We start from the raw sequence: 18,375 nt of genomic DNA on the forward strand, positions 1-18,375 counted from the left end.
ACTTATATTTCTTTCTGAAGACATTTTGTTATAGTGAGGGCCAAGGGGAGTAACACCATATCACACAGTGGATAAAGGGAGGGCGGGGTTGTGGGGAGAGAGATTTCCACTTGCAAAGAACCTGGGACATGATGATTCCTCTGGGGAACTGAAAGGTGTTCATGGCATCACAGGATGTTGCAGCATAGAAACAATGCAATTGTCACATCAGCCACGTGGGAATGCTATTGTGAACTATGTATTTTTAGAACTTATAATGTTAGAAACCTTGTTTTCAACATTGCTTTCAATATTTCATGTATTATCTTTCAATACAAGCAGCTAAATCTGAATCTGAAAACAATTTCTCCATTGATTGGCAAGAGTATTATTTTTTCTGGTCTTTTACAAGCATTGGAAGAGATTTATAGAAAAGTACCTAAATTGTTCCCATCTGCTAGTAACAACCAAAACCTCATTCTGGCTTTCAAAATTGGACAAAAACATTTGGACTTCATTAACAAATAATAGTTCCTTGATACAACTTAATATTTGATAACGTGTCTGTGCAAATGTTAGTTTCAGCAGGTGATGAGCACTGAACTTGGAATATAGGCAGAATTCAAGTCCTAATAATACTGAGCTCCAACAATGACTCAAAATAATTAACTGTAATGTACAACACTGCAATTGGAAATGCAATACCATAATTCAATTTAAATAATTGAAAATTTGGACAAATTAATAGTTTTTAGATTATAAAAGGGAGACAAAAAGTTCTGGCAAAGGAGTTCCAAAGAGTATGAATTGTTTCATTGCCGATGAAATATTCTTCAAATTTAGTGTGTTGCAGTGTAGGGAATGTCATAAACAATTTATGTGCATGCTTCCACAGACCGTGATGAAATAACTGAATAGATCATTTATTTTCAAAACTATTTGAGGAAAAACTTTGGGCAGGATATGGGAAAACATTTAAAGTGCCACAGAATCTTTTTGGCCCTATGAGTATAAATCACGGAAACCAGCAAGCAGGTTGAGAAAGTGGATGAAAACAAGCTATGAAAACTGTTTACTCTAGGTAAAGAGCATAAGAGCCCTTGAAGTCATGACAAACCTTCATAAAACATTGGCTTGACAGCAGCCTGAGGATTATACTGTATTCGGTTCTGGGCACCAAACTTTAGGAACGATGTGTTGGTTTTACAGTGAGTTAGGGGAGGTTTACCAGAATGATCCAAGGGATTTTATGTAGAGAGCTGAAGAAGCGGGAGTTGTTCTCGATGCTGTGAAGTAATCTGATAGGGTCCAGAGTGTATACACAAATTGTTTCCATAGATGCAAGGATTACATTGAAAGAGAGCGATTTTGAAAGGAATGACAAATGACACAAGAAATTGCTGCTTTATTTCCCCACGGTTAAATGGTGAGGATCTGAAATATACTGTCGGGGCTTTACTGAGCAGCTGATATTAGAAAAGTAGAGGAATTCTGGCCTGTAAAAAGAAGTCAAAGTTACCCAGAAGACGAACTTTCAAAAGAATGGACCTGAAAAAAAGTCTGGCAAAAAAATAGAAAAATTGTTTTAGGCTGTTACAGTTTTTATTTACGTCTAGTTCCATTTCTCTTGCCACTCTCTTCAATAAGAATTAAATTGATTTAGGATATTTAATATCCAATTGCAAGGGAATGGGGAATACATGCTATAAATGACATTGCAATGTTCCTTTGCCATGATACACTGTAGCTTTAAGATTCTGCCCCGAACAGCAAATAAAATCTGAAGGAACTGGGAGGTTGCAGCTGCGCGGTGAAAATTCAGCGGGTTAGCCCACCTTATTGTAGGAATGCTACCGCTTGCTGAGTGATTACACAGCAGAAAAACAAAATCGCTAATACATTTGGAATCTGGCACCACCGTTAATGCAGATGCAGAGGGTGATGGCCATCGAAATGATCTGCAGCCATTAAGAAGTAACTTTTGTCCCTTTTGTTTTGCAACAGTAGCTTTTTTTGATAGACATTGCACAAGGCGAGAGTGATGGTGGTTATTTCAGGACCCAAGGGAAACCAGCAATCAGATGATACAATGTCGGCTTCCGAGGCAGAAGACGACGCTAGGAAGCCAGCTCCCAACCGACCCGCAAATACATTGATTATGCAAAAGGTAAGGATGGCGGTTGCATTGTTGGACCCGTTGATGCTTCTGCTGTCTGCGTTCATTCTTCCAAGGAGGAATTTCTCGGTGAATGCATCTCACTCCGATAATGTGCAATCTTCCAGGATAGACCCGGCACCATCGATTAAAAAAAACAGGCTGCACATTTGCAGATTGGCACCGGCAAACCCTTTCTTTCCGTACCCGGTTTGCTTGTCCTGGGCGATGCTGCCCTATCATTGGATGCATCTTCTGTCAATCGCAGTCCTCGTCGCCCCGCTCAGGGTGACCTGAAAAGGGTTTTGCTGAATGTTTGTTATCTTAATCGTGCTGCAGGGTGAATATGAAAGTTAATTTTTAAAAAATATAGCTCACTGATCTTGAACGCAGTTAGCAAGTTTATTCTTTGGATTCGAGGCAAGGAAGTACTCCCCGATTTTCAGTTGGGAGGTGTAGGTTGAAACCTCGCTTGGGCTGAAAGCCTGAGGCTGAGAGTGAGTGTGGCAGCCCTGAGGGGTGGTGGGGGTAAGTGAGATGGTGGCAGGCAGGATGGAGCTGTATTGCTGGGTTTTCTGTTACGCTGAGGGCCCTGGCTAGTCCTCTGGGATAGAGATAAACGCTGCCTTACTACTGTACTATTATTGGGGGGGGGGGGTGAGGAATAATCCTATGGAATGGCTAATGTTTAGCTCTCAGTTCACATAAATAAATCATATGGTCGATGTCATAATGACTCTTATGGCCGCTTTGTTTTCTGTATTATAAAGACAACACATAAGGAGTAAAGTCCAAGAGTTTTGGGTCATCAGGAGAGTGAGATGTGTAAGGTAAATGTAGTGTTTATAGAAAATAAAGCAACTTCTGGGCCAGGCAGAGAAAATTAATACTGACCAAACAGCGATTACTTTCTTGCTGGTTTGTTGGATTTCATGAATTTTGAAAAATATTTTAATGTTCTAAATATTTGCTATTGGACTCCACAATGTCAATGGTAAATATGCACTGTGACATTGTATTCTATATTCAAAAGAATTGCTATTGAAATGTGAATAACTTCTAATTACTGCAATTGCCATGATCGAAAATATTATTAATGGCAAAATCATAGGCTTACTTTAGAACATTGCCATTGTCAGGCCATTATTTTGGAGGGACAGGGGAAGAAGAGGATGCCATCTTGGACAATGTCTCCCATCCACTACATAATGTACTGGTTGGGTACAGGAGTACATTCAGCCAGAGACTCATTCCACCGAGATGCAAGACTGAGCGTCATAGGAAGTCATTCCTGCCCGTGGCCATCAAACTTTACAACTCCTACCTTGGAGAGTCAGACACCCTGAGCCAATAGGCTGGTCCTGAACTTGTTTCCATCTGGCATAATTTACATATTATTTAGTTATTTATGGATTTATATTGCTATATTTATACTCTATTCTTGGTTGGTGCAACTGTAACGAAACCCAATTTCCCTCGGGATCAATAAAGTATGACTATGACTATGAAATCTGGTGAAACTAGAGGCCTAATACTATAATGACTAAGGTTTTAAATTGTGCTGCAAGAAATCTGCATGGGGTCAGCACCATGCCAATTGCAGTCCAAGTTCAGCTCATTGACATTCAAGCTCTTCCTGCTGCCGTCATGATTGAGTTGCAAAAGGAAATTTACAAAAGAAAAACACAGAAAATGCTGGAAACACTCACCAGGTCAGACAGCATTGATGGGGGAAAGAAAAACAGAATCAATATTTCAGGGTTGGGGAAGTGAAGTAAAAACTTAATTTTGATGTAAAGGTCGAAATGGAAAAGAAAAAATATTGATGATAGGATGATGCTAGGGTTGCATGGGGGATAAGTAGTGATCAGTGCATATTGGTGAGAATTAAAGAGATATCACAGATAACGCAATGTAAACTCTTATGAAGTACACCTTGTGTGAATGGAGCAAAAAACTAAGCAAATATCACATGGCTCGGTGATCGGTGTTTAAAGATGAGCCAGGGAGTCATAGAAAACTACAGCACAGAAACACACCCTTTGGCCCATCCAGTCCGTGCTGAACCATTTGAACTCTCTAGTTCCATCGACCTGCACTGGGACCATAGTCCTCCACACCCTTCCCATCTATGTACCTATCCAAACTTCTTTTAAACGTTGACATTGAAATCACATCCACCACTTGCACTCTCACCACTCTCCGAGTGAAGAAGTTTCCCCTCAAATAATTCACCTTTCACCCTCTAGTTGTAATCTCACCCAACTTCAGTGGAAAAAGCCTGCTTACATTAACCCTATGTATACTGCTCATAATTTTGTATACTTCTATGAACTCTCCTCAATCTTTTACATTCTTGGAAATAAAGTTCTAACCTATTCAATCTTTTCTTATAACGCAGGTCCTCCAGTCCTGGCAGTGTTTGTAGAGTGTCCAACAAGCTGTCCTCCAATAGATTGGCTGAAAAACAAAAATGCTGTGGATGCTCAAAACCTGAAATAAAAACAGAAAATTTTGGAGCTACGCACAAAGTGCTGGAGGAGTTCAGCAGGCCAGACAACATCTGTGGAGGGGAATGTACAGCTGACATTTCGTGCCAAGACCCTCCATCAGGACTCTTTGTCTGTTGCTCTGGATTTCCAGTATCTGCAGAATCGCTTGTCTTTATAAATTCTAGAGCTACCTAGCAGATCAGACAACGCCGTGGAGATGGAAACAGAGTGAACATTATGATGAAAGGTCTTCATCCTGAAGTGTTTACAGTTTATACTCTCTGCAGTTGCTGCCTGACATGCTGTCCCCAGCACTTTCTGCTTTTATATCAAATTACTCTGATATTGGAAGAGTGTTAATAGGTTCAGGGAGCACCAGTCTTTCAGGATGGCAGAATTTACAGTCTCTCCATCGTCACTCAGTTAGTGCCCTCACTGTCTTAGGAGTAAGTCATCCTAAACCATGTTGGCCCTGGCAAGACGGTGTAATTTAAAACCTTGCATTCTAAGCCAAAGCTGCCTGAGGTTGTTCTTTAAGTCAACTGTGCCCTCCTTCATTATGAGTCAGCAGAATTTCATTGATATTAAATACTTTAAGAAAGGCAAAGGTAATTGGGATATTCACTGGATTATTGATATTTATTAGTTATTTGACCTAACTTCATATTTACATTTGAACTCAAATTTTGATATTCCTTGGGTTTTTGGTCTTTCATTAAAGTGGATGGTCAGTGACAGACAGAAGGTAAAATGAGAACTGGTATGGTGAACTAGAATTGGGTTTTATTGATAACATGGGTCAGTTGGCATTGGACAGATTGACTGACTGAAAAGTGGGTTTTGTCATCCCCACCCTTACACTTCCTTTTTGTCCTCTTTCTTCCTTACCACCCAAAATAGGTCAGAAAGCACAGAATCGTGAAAATCAATCTCCGTTTCAGTGGAGAGGGCAGAAAGGCTAATCCCGAGGCCATAATACTTCACCAGAAGGCCCTCTTCTCTCCACTGATGGTGTGATGGACATGTCAGGGTTTACAGAATTTTTGTTTCATAAACCACTCTTCCCTCTGGTATTGTGGTTTCAGAAGCATCTAGTTTGGCAATCACATTTGCATCACTTTTGATGGGAAAGCAAAACCTGTCGTTGGCATTTCTTCACCAGATTTATGACACATTCTGGAAGATTGAGAAAGTACCTTGATATATCTGCAGTGTATAGCAGTTCATCAAAGTGCACATAAAATAAGAAGCCTTGTTCAAGAATATGGAATTTTAAAATGCCCACTGACCTTTATACTGTGGTCCTCCAATGAAAATAAGCAAACATTTGTTTCTTTTTTTTCCTGCTTAGTCATGCCTTTCAGTTCCTCCGTCTTCCCAGGATGTTTTGTTTCTGTCCCTGTTTCTATTCTCCAATTGGCTTTCATTGTTTCTGTCTTACTTTATTTTTGATCATGAATAGGCAAACTTAGTGCTTTAGTCATTAATAAAGAAAAATTAATGGGCATCATGGTAGTGTAGCTGTTAGTGCGGCACTGTTACAGCTCCAGAGAATGACTGTTCCAGAGTTCAGAGCTCAATTCCGGTACCCTTCTGTAGTGAGTCTCTGTACGTCCTCCTCGTCAAATGCGAGGGTTCTCCCCAGGTGCTGCAGTTTCCTCCCACGGTCCAAAGACGTACCAGGTAGGTTAACTGGTCATTGTAAATTGCTTAGGTTAGAGTTAATCAGGGTTGCTGGGGCAGGGTGGCTCAAAGGGCTGAAAGTGCCTACTCCACTGTATCACTAAATAAAAACTGGTAACATTTGTTCTGTTGAAAGTTATACAATCTGGATCATACTTTTATCAGCTGGTGTGGAACAGTGAACTAGATATTGCAAAATACAACAGAGGGATTGCTAATTTGAATGTGGAATGAAATCAGTACAGTGGAATGTTCTCACATCCAATAACCAGGTCACATCTATTTTCAAGAAATAATTACAGTTGTAATCAATAAAACAAGAAAAATAATCCTGTCAGTGTTTTCAAAATCAAGCTCTCAAAGAAAGTCTTGATCAAGCTCTCAAAGATACTTGAAAAGTCTTCTTTAAGTTTTACTCCTTGCCCCTGCAGTTCCCAGAGGTTGTTCCCCTGAATGTAGGAGGCATGCATTATACAACAAGACTCTCCACCTTAAGACGTTATGAAGACACGATGCTAGGGGCAATGTTCAGTGGCCGTCATCGTATTCCCACTGATTCAGAGGGACGCTTCTTTATTGATAGAGATGGGACCTACTTTGGGTATGTAATGATGTTGTTTAGTTTTTAAGTGCCTTTATAAAAAAAAAGTCACTGTACTTAACCTAAAATTCCCTGATACAGATAAGTAATCTTAAAGATGGCTGTATGATAAATTTGAGACAAACTAAATACTTAAAGATTTTACTGTAACTTCTGTTAGGACAATGATATCTAAGATTGATCCTGGTTCAGTTATGACCTTGGGGACTGTCTGTGTGGAACTTGCATATTCTTCCTGTGAATGCACAGGCCTCTTCGAGGTGCTCCCCATCCCAAAAAACTGAGAGTTGCCAGATTAATTAGCATCTATAAGTTTCTCAAGGTTTAGATTTGGAGGAGGTGATCGGAGTGTGGGATGAATAAAATGGGTTTGAGTAGGATTAGTGTAAAGATGGCTTCTTGGTGGTTGGCACAAACTTAGCATGTGGAAGGGATTGTTCCATGCCGTACTGCTCTGTGTCTCTATCACCAAGTTTAGCTCCGTGTTACAAGGCTGGAAAACATTAGTTTGTTTCATTGCTTTTACTGAGTTTCCTGAGTGTAGCTGGATTGAGAGTCGAGGTACATCAATTCAAATTAATAGGTTGAATTTTAAAAGGGAAGAACTAAAATTAGGCAGGGAATCTTTCTCGTCACTGTCCACTGACATTTTCTGGAATATCAGCCTTGGTCTGTGTGATCAAGAGACTTGCTGAGAATGAGGAAATGAGCTGTGTTCAGATCTCACCTCAGATCCTGCAACACTTGCTTTGGAAAGGATATAGTTCAAATTCACAGAATTATAACACAGTTATGGAGTTAAATTATATAACCAGATTGAATAAAGTTGGCATGTATTCCCTAAGGCTTGTACTGTAATGAGATAAGTTAATTGAATGTAACATGCAGATAGATCCAGATAAGCACTTTCCTCAGGTGGGAGAATCCAAAAATTAGAGCTGAGCTATTTGAGGTGAGGAACCAGTAAAATGTAATCTGGAACTGCCTTTCCCACAGGCTGTTCTACTGGGTTAATTGAAATCTTCCAAGGTGTGTGGTTGCATTTTTGAGGGTAGAATTGTCGAGGCAACGGCCTTTTTGTATGAGTGAGTTCCTTAGTTATCTTTCTAAGACACACTGTCAATAACCTTGTGCTTGAAGAAAATACTGTGTACAGCCGTATCCTAGACTGAGTTACCAGTACTGGGTGAGGATGAGTACCAGTTCAGATAGGAATGGGGAAGTATGCTTAGAGAAAGGTGTTCTTGACCTAATTTAACACCAATGTTCAAAAATAAGTTGGTGTAGCAAATTGATATTAATTAAGATTGTAATTACTAGTTTACCTAGGTCATGTGCTAGTAATTTTATTACCATGATTAGTCTAAACTGATGTATACCTTTCTCCTTTCAGAGATATCCTTAATTTTTTACGGAGTGATGATTTGCCTCCTCGTGAGCGAGTGAGAACAGTTTATAAAGAAGCACAATATTATTCTATTGGACCATTGCTCGAGTGTCTGGATGAGCTGCAGCCCTTGGCTAGTGAAAAAGTCAGAAAGGCATTTTTGGACTTGATGCCTTATTATAAAGGTGATTCATTTTAATTGTCAGTTTTATTTATAAAATAGTTAATGATGAGAAGTCTAAGAAGATTTATTTGGAGTTTGATTCAATATAAGACCGAGGAAATGGATATACACTCAGTTGTCACCCTATCAGGAGGTTCCTCTCCCTAATAAAGTGGCCACCAAGGTGTATGTTCGAGATCTGCTGCTGCTGTAGCCCATCCACTTCAAAGTGTTGTGTGTTCAGAGATGCTCTTCAGCACCCCACTGTTTTAACATGTGGTTATTTGAGTTACTGTCATCTTCCTGTCAGTTTGGCCATTCTCCTTTAACCTCTCTCATTAACAAGACATTTCCACCCACAGAAATGCTGCTCACTGGTTTTTTTGTTTTACACACTATTCTCTGTAAACTCTGGAGACTGTTGTACGTGAAAACCCCAGATCAGCAGTTTCTGAGATACGCAAGCCACCCTGTCTGGCACCTGCAATCATTCCACAGTCAAAGTTACTTAATTTACATTTCTTCCCTATGTCTGCATGCTTTTATGCATTGAGTTGCTGCCATGTGATTGGCTGCTTAGATAGTTGCATTAACTCGCAGGTGCACGGGTGTACCTAATAAAATGGACATTGAGTGTATATTGAATTATTCTTTACATTACTGGATGAGTCACCTAAGCCATGGAAAAATAGCATAGATTACATAGGAACTTGTAACCACAGTCATTTTAGTAATGACTGTTGATTCTGTTACTTAATTCCCTGAAGGTCTGCTATTAGCACCCTAGTTAACATATGTGCTGGCCTTTTGTCCATACAATTTAATGCACAGTAATTCAAAAATGGATTTAATGAATAGATACTTTACAAAGAGTGCATGAATGGAATTAAGAGATTGAGAATTTGACTCATTGTTTACAGTTATAGTTCTCAGTATCATTTCTGAATTGTATTTATCAGCTTTATAGCCCTCTGGTCCAATTTGTTATAGATCTGAAGTTTTAATCTTAAGCTTAGTATGAAGAGCTTTAAAATTTTTGAAATAGCTTTGAGACTTAAGAGCTGCATAATTTAATTGGTATCAATTTTAATGGTTTAATGGTATTAATTTTTAATGGCTTGGGATGGCACGGTAGCATAGTGGTTAGCACAACACTTTACAGAACAGGCAACCTGAATTCATTTCCTGCCGCTGCCTGTAAGAGTTTGTATGTTCTTCCCGTGACCGCCTGGGTTTCCTCCGGGTGCTCCGGTTTCCTCCCACAGTCCAAAGTCATACTGGTTGGTAAGTTAATTGGTCATTGTAAATTATCCCTTGATTAGGCTAGCATTAAATCGGGGGATTACTGGGCGGAGGGACCTATTCCATGCTATATCTCAATAAAATAAAATAATTTTGCTTTCAAATAAAGGCATTTTTTCTTGCCCTTTGTTTTTGAGGTTTTGGCACTAACATCCTTCACCTGTGAAAATAGGCTGCTTTCAGACATCTGGCCATAGTTTCTCAAAACTAGGTGTTAGGGCTATTTGTTTGAGGCATCCTATGTGATTTTAACTGCCACTGTCTTGGCCAGATGCTCTTCCAATGTGTAAAGGATCTTAAATAGAAAATCAGATTCTCTTTCTTCTTGGTACAACAATAATACTATATTTTATTTTAAATCCTCAATTTAATCTAGTATTGTCAAGATTACTAATAGATTTTTCAAGTAGATATAATATTTAAATTGATTGAACTCGGTTTTATAACATTGAGCAAGTTATAATCAGTTCTTCATTTACACAAAATGAGTTTTTGTAGGTCAATTTAATCATCAAAGGGAAAAGTAATTAGGAAACGAAATAGGATTTCTCGTTAACCTCTGAATATTAAGTGCTGAAACTTGTAATGAGCTTGTTACTGATCCATGTAGTAAGTATGAGCTTGATTTTTCATATTCTACTGTTGTGAACTTGCTGTATCCCAATCCAAAATTGTTATGTGGGAGGTGATGGAGAGGGAAGGGGTTTGTCAGGCTGCATACAAGGGAGGGGATGGAACAAGTCAACCCAGAACCAAAGATTTTATTAAACTTTGATAGATGGCTAGACCATAACACTTGGCTTAGCTAACTGTCTTTCTTTGTTTTTAAATCTTTTTATTGAATAAGTATACAAAAGGGTAAGCCATATAGGCACTAATACACTGTTAGAATATAATAAAATTACAGGAGATATTAATACAGAAAAAAAGTGATACAAACAATGTAATTTAAACATAACATACTAAGGTAACATAGTAGTATACTAATTTTATATATATATATCAATAGAGAAAAGAAAACAAAATCCCCCCAAAAAAAACCCACCGTGCAACTAAACTAAAAGCAAAGCAAAGCGATGGGCTAACTTGGAACCAAATAGAGTTAAAGAACTTAAAATCACGTCCTCAAACCCAACCTCCATTAAAAACAGTAAAAAAAAAACAAGAAGGGTATATAAATATGGAGCAAAAAAGAAAAGAAAAAAAATCACATTAAATGAAAATATTGAATAAAAGATCTCCAGGTCTGTTTAGCTAACTGTCAAACTTTTAATACTTTTGAATATTCGTGATAGGTAGAGTCATTTATAACTCACTAAACAATCCATGAAACAGACATATTTCAAGATGATTAACATAAAATTATAATAAGTTTTTAATGTTTAAATCAATTGCAAAATTAAAGAAAATCAGTTAAAAATGTAAATCATCTTGTATTGTTTTGGCATTGTAGAGCAGTTAGATTTCATTGAAATAAATGGTCTTGCCCCTGCACTAATCCTGTTTTAGCTGGTACATGTTAATTGCTGAGATTCTCCAGCCTGAATGCTAGAGAATTAGCACAAATTTATGCTCCACACAGGACTCCAGTTCTGAAGTGCAGTTGGTGAACTGTGGTCAAGAAGTTCAGAATGTCTGCATTCATGTGGGATACTCCGAAGATGGCAGTTGCCCAGAGAAATGCCAACTGTTCTGCAAAAAATGTTCTCACTTCCCACTAGCCTGTATCTTCAAACCAAGCCTTTGTTTAACTCAGAGCTTTTCAGTTTACAGATTTCTCCTGATAGACTGCCATTTTGAGAAATATTGAGGAGACACTGATATTCAAATAGGTTTGCATTTGAGTCTTCTTACCTTTCTTAGTTGGCCTTTGTTATTCACTAGCTTTTCAAATTCATGCATCATTCAACAATTGTATTAAGAAATAAATTGGTTTTTTGGGTTGTTAGCATTAAACTGATGTGAGTGGATTAACTAGTCCTTGTTCTCTTGACCTAAGAATTGGTTCCACTGAGTTCAGAGGGGAGTGGAGATAACTGGTAGTCTTTTGCTCTTGCAAGTGAAGAGCAGTAAATTTCCTTCACAATTTGTTTCCTAAGGGGGCTTGCTGACTCCCAGTGTATTCTCGTATGCCTTGAGGATTTCATATCTAGTGCAGAAATTGTAGGTGTCCTGGCAAAGGTATTCAAAACATCCTTAACCAAGGGTACGATACCAGTGTACTGGAAAATAGTTAATATGGTTCTGTTGTTCAAGAAAGGCTTTAAGAATAAGCTCAGAAACTATAGGCTCACAAGCTTGATGTCAGTAGTGGGTAAATTATTGGAAGGTATTCCAAGGGTCAGGATATTTAAATATTTGGATAGACAGGGACTGATTAGGGATTGCCAACATGCCTTTATGCATGGTAGATAGTGCCTAATCAATCATATAGTGCTTTTCAAGGAAGTTACCAGGAAAGTTGATGAAAGAAAGGCAGTGGCGTTGTCTACATGGACTTTAGCAAGGCCTTTGACAAAGTACCTCGTGGGAGGCTGGCCCAGATGTTAGGTCACTTAGTATTCAGGATGAGGTGGGAAATTGGATTCAACATTGACTTTGTGGGAGAGCCAGTGAGGTATTAGATGGTAGCTTCTGTGACTGGAGGCCTGACGCTAGTGGTGTGCCTCAGGAATTAGTGTTGTTATTTGTCATCTGTGTCGATGATCTGGATGATAATGTGGTAAAGTAGATCAGCAAATTTCTGGATGACATTAAGAATGGGGGCGTAGTGGACAGCAGGGAAGGCTATCAAAACTTGCAATGGGATCTGAATCAGCTGGAAAAATGGGCTGGAAAATGGCAGATGGAGTTTAATGCAGACAAGTGTGAGTCGTTGCACTTTGGGAAGACAAACCAGGATAGATGGTAGGGCACTGAGTAAAACAAAGTGATCAGGGAATGTAGATCCATAATTCCTTGCAAGTGGCATCACCGGTAGATAGTGTCATTAAAGGGAGCTTTAGGCACATCGGCTTTTATAAATCAGAGTGTTGGGTTCAGGAGTTGGGATGTTATGTTGAAGTTGTATAAGCCTCACCAGCATCTTAATTTGGAGTATTGTGTGCAGTACCTGCAGGAAAGGTGTAAATAAGATAGAAAGCATGCAGAGAAAATTAAGAGAATGTTGCCAGGACTTGTAGACCTGATTGAACAGATTTGGACTTTATTCCCTAGAGTGTAGATTTAGGAGTGATTTGATAGAGGTATATAAAATTATGAAGGGTATAGAGAAGCACTGAGGTTGGGTGAGACTAGAACTAGAGGTACTGTAATAGGTTCAGAGTGAAGGCTAAAGCCAGTTAAACCGGAAGGATTCTCGATGTACCAAATAGACTGAACTGCTGATTCGGAAAAGACAAAGGTGGAGGTGTAAACTCTCGACCATGCTCCAATGTGGCGGCTTTATTGAACTCGTGTTCCCCTGACTTTGAACACCTAATGGTCAAATGCTGTCCATTCTATTTGCCTAGGGAGTTCTCCTCCAAAATCCTGACTACCGTGGCAGATTATAATCAAGGGCAAGTGATACTACGTGATGCCATCTCCAAACAAGAAACAGTCAATCCCAATGCATTTCAAATCATAAGTCAGGTATTTCAACCAAGCTTGTTTGAAGAAAACCCTGCCCAATTACGGTCAGCATATAACCTGAGGGGCCGACACACCAGACCACTACTATACTAAGATTTGGACTGCCTACTGTTCCATGCCCAGACCACATTTTGATACATTGGATCATTTGGCTGTCCTACCTGCATACAGGCAGGGATTAAGAAGCAAAGCTCCAGAGATGAGGACAACAAAGAGATGGTTGCAGGAGGCAGAGGAGTGGCTACAGGATTGCTTTGAGTCAGTGGACTGGGACATGTTCTAAGACTCATCTGTGTATCTGAATGAATACACCATGGTTGTAAAGGACTTCACCAAAACAGTTGTATATGAGTGTGTCCCCACAAAATTATTGAGTCTTCCCCAACCAGGAGCCGTGGATGAACCACGAGATCTGCAATCTGCTGAGGGCCAGATCAGAGGCATCCAAGTCTGGTGACCGAGAAAATTACATAGTCATAGTCATACTTTATTGATTTTGAGGGAAATTGGGTTTTGTTACAGTTGCACCAACCAAGAACAGAGTATAAATATAGCAATATAAAACCATAAATAATTAAATAATGATATGTAAATTATGCCAGGAAATAAGTCCAGGACCAGCCTATTGGCTCAGGGTGTCTGACCCTCCAAGGGAGGAGTTGTAAAGTTTGATGGCCACAGGCAGGAATGACTTCCTATGACGCTCAGTGCTGCATCTCGGTGGAATGAGTCTCTGGCTGAATGTACTCCTGTGCCCACCCAGTACATTATGTAGTGGATGGGAGACATTGTCCAAGATGGCATGCAACTTGGACAGCATCCTCTTTTCAGACCCCACCGTGAGAGAGTCCAGTTTCATCCCCACAACATCATTGGCCTTATGAATGAGTTTGTTGATTCTGTTGGTGTCTGCTACCCTCAGCCTGCTGTCCCAGCACACAACAGCAAACATGATAGCACTGGCCACCACAGACTTGTAGAACATCCTCAGCATCGTCCGGCAGATGTTAAAGGACAAGAGGTCTGGGTACGATCTCTGGAAAGCCATCTCATGGGCAAAGTGTCAATTCCAGACTAAACTTGAAATAACGAAGGATGCTCAACAGTTGTGGCAGGGCTTGAATACCGTCATCACTTATAAAGTTAAATCAAGCAACATAGGTGATAGCACAGCTTCGCTTCCAGATGAGCTCAATACCTTCTACATTCACTTTGACCATCAAAATATGGAGGAACCTTTGTGAACTCCCACATACCCCGATGATCCTATGATTTCAGTCTCTGAAGCCGATGTACTAGCAGCCGAACAGCCTTCAGGAGGGTAAACCCATGAAGAGCATCCAGCCCAGATGGGTTACCTGGCCAAGTACTAAAGACCTGATCAACTGGCTGGAGTGTTCACGGAGATCTTTAACCTCTCGCGACGGCAATGTGTGGTACCCACCTGCTTCAAGCAGGCCTAAAAAGAGCATGGTGACCTGCCTCAATGACTGTCGCCCAGTAGCACTTAATCCACGGTGATGAAGTGCTTTGATAGTTTGGTGATGAAACTTATCAATTCCTGCCTGAGGAGTGACTTTGATCTGCTCGAGTATGCCTACCGGAGCAACAGGTCTACAGTAGATGCCATCTCATTGGCTCTTCACTCAACCCTGGAACATCTGGACAGCAAAGGTGCATACATCAGGATGCTCTTTATTGGCTACAGCTCAGCATTCAGTACCATCATTCCCTCAAAACTAATCAATAAGCTTCAAGATGTTGGCCTCAATACTGCCTTGTGCAATTGGATCTTTAATTTCCTCACTTGCAGACCCCAGTAGTTCACATTGGCAACATCTCCTCCACAATCTCCATCAGGGCAGGGGCACCATGAGGCTGTGTACCTCACCCCCTGTCCTACTCGTTTTACACTTGGGCTGTGTGGCTAAGCACATCTCAAGTTCCACATTCAAGTTTGCTGATTACACCACTGTTTTAGGCCAAATCAAAGGTGGTGATGAATCAGAAAACAGGAAGGAGATTGAAAATCTGGCTGAGTGATGCCACAACAACAAGCTCTTACTCAATATCAGCAAGACCAAGGAGCTGATTATTGACGTCATTAGGGATCAGAATTGGAGAGGGTTAGCAATTTTAAATTCCTTGGTGGTCTTATGTAGTATATATAACCATATAACAATTACAGCACGGTAGGACCTGTTGAGTGCAATTATGAAGAAAGCACGGCAGCATCTTTACTTCCTTAGGAGTTTGCAGAGATTCAGCACGACACCTAAAAGTTTGACAAACTTCTATAGACGTGTCTTGGAGAGTATATTGACTGGCTGCGTCACAGCATGGTATGGAAACACCAATACCCTTGAACAGGAAATCCTGTAAAACTAGTAGTTACGGGCCAGTCCATCATGGGTAAAGCTCTCCCAACCATTGAACACATCTTCATGAAACACATTTGCGGGAAAGCAGCGTCCATTATCAGGAACCCCCTCCATCTAGGACGTCCTTGCTGCTCACTGCTGCCATCAGGAAAAGGTAGAGGATCCTTAGGATTCACACCACCGTGTTCAGGAACAGTTACTATCCCTGAACCATCAGGCTCTTGAACAAGAAGGCATAACTTCACTTGCCCCATCATTGAAATGTTCCCATAACCAATGTACTCACTTTCAAGGACACTTCATCTCACATTCTCGATATTTACTGTTGATATAGTTATTTATTATTACTGTATCTTCCGTTTTGTGTGTGTGCAGTTTGTTGCCTTCTGTACTCGGTTTGAACGCCCAGTTGGGTGGTCATTCACTGATTCTGTTGTGGTTGTTATTTTATAGATTAATTGAGTATGCCCACAAGAAAATGAAACTCAGGGTTGTATATGCTGAGATATATGTACTTTGATAATAAAATTACTTTGAAATTTGATACTTAAGGGGAACCTGCAGAGGAACTTCTTCACTCGGAGAATGGTGCGAATATGGAATGAGCAGCCACTGGAAGTGATGGATGCAGGTGACATTTCAGCACTTAAGAGTAATTTGGATAAGTGCACGGATGGGATGGTTATGGTGGGCTATGGGTCCAGGTGTAGATAATGGGAATAGGCAGAATCTCAATGTGGGCCCGAAGCTCTTGTTGCTGTGCTGTAGTGTTCTATGATTGTGTGCAACTAATTGCTAGGTGCTTCCAGATCTCTCTTCATCATTCATCTTCAGTCTTGACCACAGACGCTCTTCTGGTATGTCCACTACCTACTCCTCACCACACTCCTCACTTGATTACTGTTTACTACCACCATTTCCCTTCAGGTTTCACCCCTCAGTGGACAGCAGTAACATGCTGCTCATGGACTTTGTTTTCCTCTCCTTGATTACTGCTCTCATTAACTTCCAGTCAAGGTTTACAGATATTCATTTGTTTTACATACAGGTGATACACTTCTCTGAGGAATATGCCCTGAAAAATTAATTCACCTAAAGAACAACACAGCTTTTCACCTGAATGTTCTCAATAAATTTCCAACACAGAGCCACATAAGACATATTAGAACGTGTGATCAAAAGGGCCGGCAAAGAGGTGGGTTTTCCTGGATATCTTAGACCATAAGACATGGGAGCAGAATTAGACCATTTAGCCCATTGAGTCTGCTCTGCCATTCAATCATGGCTGATGTATTTTTCCTCTCCCTTGGCCGCTCCCTGTAACCTTTGACACCCTTACTAATCAAGAACCTCTCAAACTCTGCTTTAAATATGCCCAGTGTCCTGGCCTCTGTAGCCATCTGTGGTAATGAATTCCAAAGATTCAAGACTCCCTGGCTGTAGAAGTTCCTCCTCATCTCTGAACTAAAGGGACACCCTTCTATTCTGAGGCTGTGTCCTCTGGTCCTAGCCTCGCCCACTAAAGGAAATATCCTCTCCCTATCCACTCTGTCTAGGCCTTTCAAAATTCAGTACATTTCAATGAGATTTCCACCCCTCCCCCCATTCTTCTAAACTCCACTGAGTACAGCCCCAGAGCTGTCAAACACTCTTCATTTCTGACAACATTTGTAAGAACCTTCTCCAATCCCTGCACACCCATTCATAGACAGGGAGCCCAAAATTGCTCACAATACTCCCAAGTACTCCCTACACCTTATAAAGCCTTGGCATTACATCCTTGCTTTTATTTTCTATTCCTCTTGAAATGAATGCTAACATTGCATTTGCCTTCCTCACCACTAACTCAACCTGCAAGTTAACCTTTAGGGAATTCTACACTAGGACTTCCTAGTGCACCTCCAATTTCTGAATTTGCACCCTGTTTAGAAAATAGCCCATGCCTTTATTCCTTCTGCTAAAGTGCATGAACATACACTTCTCGACATCTGTCACTTCTTTGCCCATTCTCCTAATCTGCCTTAGTCCTTCTACAGATTCTCTGATTCATCAACACTGCCTATCTTTGTATGATCTGCAAACTTGGCCACAAACCCATCAATTTCATCATCCAGGTCTTTAATGTATAACGTGAAAAGTAGCAGCCCCAACACCGACTCCTGTGGTCATCGCAGCCAACCAGAAAAGGCCCTCTTTATTCCCACTCTTTGCCTTCTGACAGCATCTTCTGTCCATCCTATTATCTTTCTTGTAGTGCCGTGGGCTCTTATCTTGCTTAGCAGCCTCTGTCGAAGGAGGAAATACAGTTTGAGTACAGTGAGATTAAGAAAGTCAATTGTGGAACAATTATATCTGAGTTTGCTAAGTTGCTAAACTTGGAAGAGTCCAAGTTGTAGGCAAGTGTTAATTACAAAAATACGGAGTCAAGCTAAGGTAGGATTTGAAAACACAGGATTTTTATTCCATTCTAATGAGTTTAATTTTCGTCTGTCCTGACAAAGCCGCTTTCCATTCTAATCTAATGTCTCCTTGCATTTTTTCCACAATTGTGAATTGCTCTTCACCATAGCTGACTGTATCCATTCCATTTCTGTTCTCA

The 18,375-nt window shown here is 40.3% G+C and overlaps 1 protein-coding gene across 2 annotated transcripts in view; it reads left to right on the forward strand.

Annotated features, from left to right (window-relative positions):
- Window positions 1-18,375, forward strand: part of LOC134336701 (BTB/POZ domain-containing protein KCTD7-like) — a 117,375-nt gene that overhangs the window by 91,941 nt on the left and 7,059 nt on the right. The window contains exons 5-7 of one of the 2 annotated variants that reach the window (XM_063031088.1): window positions 2,000-2,146; window positions 6,741-6,910; window positions 8,304-8,482. In XM_063031088.1, coding sequence (XP_062887158.1) covers window positions 2,000-2,146; window positions 6,741-6,910; window positions 8,304-8,482 — 496 coding nt within the window. Of the gene's footprint in view, window positions 1-1,983; window positions 2,147-6,740; window positions 6,911-8,303; window positions 8,483-18,375 lie in introns of both variants that reach the window. The other variant, XM_063031087.1, reaches the window with a different exon arrangement.

The sequence above is a fragment of the Mobula hypostoma genome, chromosome 23 (assembly GCF_963921235.1).
Source record: "Mobula hypostoma chromosome 23, sMobHyp1.1, whole genome shotgun sequence".
NCBI lineage: Eukaryota > Metazoa > Chordata > Chondrichthyes > Myliobatiformes > Myliobatidae > Mobula > Mobula hypostoma.